The sequence below is a fragment of the Orycteropus afer genome, unplaced genomic scaffold (assembly GCF_000298275.1).
Source record: "Orycteropus afer afer isolate SDZICR_OR568_19922 unplaced genomic scaffold, OryAfe1.0 scaffold00044, whole genome shotgun sequence".
NCBI classification, from domain to species: domain Eukaryota; kingdom Metazoa; phylum Chordata; class Mammalia; order Tubulidentata; family Orycteropodidae; genus Orycteropus; species Orycteropus afer.
The window spans coordinates 2,955,334-2,957,414 of NW_006921631.1; the positions used below are offsets into that span (position 1 = coordinate 2,955,334).

At 45.9% G+C, this 2,081-nt stretch overlaps 1 protein-coding gene across 1 annotated transcript in view; it reads left to right on the top strand.

Annotated features, from left to right (window-relative positions):
* The window catches only part of F5 (coagulation factor V), a 128,600-nt gene that overhangs the window by 110,897 nt on the left and 15,622 nt on the right, over window positions 1–2,081 (top strand). The window contains exon 21 of the mRNA XM_007937783.1: window positions 1,468–1,487. Within this exon, the coding sequence (XP_007935974.1) occupies window positions 1,468–1,487 (20 nt within the window). The remainder of the gene's footprint in view (window positions 1–1,467; window positions 1,488–2,081) is intronic.

The following is a 2,081-nucleotide window of genomic DNA, read 5'->3' on the forward strand; positions in this document are numbered from 1 at the left end:
GATTGCCCAACCTTCCTTCTGAGGAGTGGCTGGTGAGTTTGAACCTCCAACCTTCTGGTTAGCAGTCAAGTGCCTTAGGCACTATACTACCAGAGCTCCTTCTTAGCTATCTAGTGCTGCTATAACAGAAATGCCACAAATGGATGGCTTCAACAAACAGAATTTACTCTCTCACAATTTAGGAGGCTAGACATCCAAATTCAGGGCACTAGCTGTAGTGGGGAGCTCCGGTAGCATAGTGCCTAAGGCCCTTAGGCCAGAAGGCTGGCGGTTCAAACCCACCAGCCACTCCTCGGAAGGAAGGTTGGGCAATCTACTTCCCTAGTGATACTGCCTCAGCAACCCAAAGAGGGATCGCTATGAATCAGGTCCATCTTGACGGCACATAACAACAACAAGCTCTAGGGGAAGGCTTTCTCTCTCTGTCAGCTCTCAGGGAAAGTCCTTGTCTTCTCTTAATATCCGTGGGCCCCATGGGTGTTCCTTGGAGATTTACATGTGTGCTGACATCAATCCTGCCCTGGGTCTAGGAGGTTCTCATCACAGGTACCCTAGGTCCAAAGGATGCACTCTGCTCCCAGCTCTTCTTTCTTGGTGATGGTTAGGTCCCTGTATGTCTGTTCACTTGTTTAATCTATTTTATATTTCAAAATAGATTGACTCAAGATACACCCTAATTTTGTAGATTGTGACTTGCCTCATTGACCTAACTGCCTTTAATGCTGCCTCATTAACATCATAGAGGTTAGGATTTATGACACATAGGATAATTACACCAGATCACAAAATGGAGGATAATTATTTAATAGTGAGAATCGTGGCCTAGCCAAGTTGACGCATATTTTGGTAAGACACAATTCAATCTATAACACTCTGCTACAGTACACAGTGTGTAAAACCATACATGGCAACTTTGCCTGTTGAAGCTATAGGGTAGTTCTCCTCTCCACCTTCTCTCCTCTATAATATAGTGAAGTAGCTCAATTTGGGATGCTCCTCTTGAGAGGAAAGAACACTATGATAGGAGCTGAAAGTCTGTTACTCACTGCTGTTGAGTCAGATCTGACTCATAGTGACCCATCCTTGGGTTTCCCAGGAGGTATCACTACAAAAGTAGATTGCCCAATCTTCCTTTCAAGGAGTGGCTGTTGGGTTTGAGCCACCAGTCTTTGGGTTAGTAGTCAAGTGCCTTAGGCACTACACCACCAGAGCTCCTAGAAAGTCTGTTGTTGTTGTTATTGTTGTTATGTGCCGTCGAGTCAGACCTGACTCATAGCGACCCCTCCTTGGGTTTCTGAGGCAATATCACTATGGAAGTAGGATTGCCCAACCTTCTTTCTGAGGAGTGGCTGGTGGGTTTGAACTGCCAGCCTTCTGGTTAGCAGTCAAGTGCCTTAGGCACTATGCTACCAGAACTCCTAGGAAGTCTGTTAGTACCCCCTTATCATTGCCAGACACCTGTTCTAGTGTATATCACTCCCAAAGAGGTTCTTCCAGGGAAGATCAGCAGCTAGGAGTCCTAAGTATTTCTTTATAGGCAGCTAACTTCACAGCAGGGATTTGACAAGGGGTTGTTGTTGTTGTTGTTATGTGCCGTTGAGTCGGATCCGACTCATAGCGACCCCTCCTTGGGTTTCCGAGGCAGTATCACTACGGAAGTAGATTGCCCCATCTTCCTTCCAAGGAATGGCTGGTGGGTTTGAACCTCCGGCCTTCTGGTTAGCAGTCAAGTGCCTTAGGCACAAGGGGTGGATAGCCCATTTCCAAAACTCTCCCCATTCATCTCTTCTAAATTTGATCACACATATAACATCCAAATTCACAGAGTTTTATCCTCCAGGTATTATAATCCCATTTAATAGGGCCTTTTACCTGTGCCAACTATTTATCTATTTAAGAAACTTTGTTGATCACTCCTCCTAAGTCTCTCACTCTGCCTCAAAACCCTTCCCAAGATAAAGGAGTCAATTGCAAGGGATTATAGGGATCCCAAGAAGCTCTGGTAGCATAGTGCCTAAGGCACTTGACTGCTCACCAGAAGGCTGGCGGTTCAAACCCACCAGCCACTCCTCGGAAGGAAG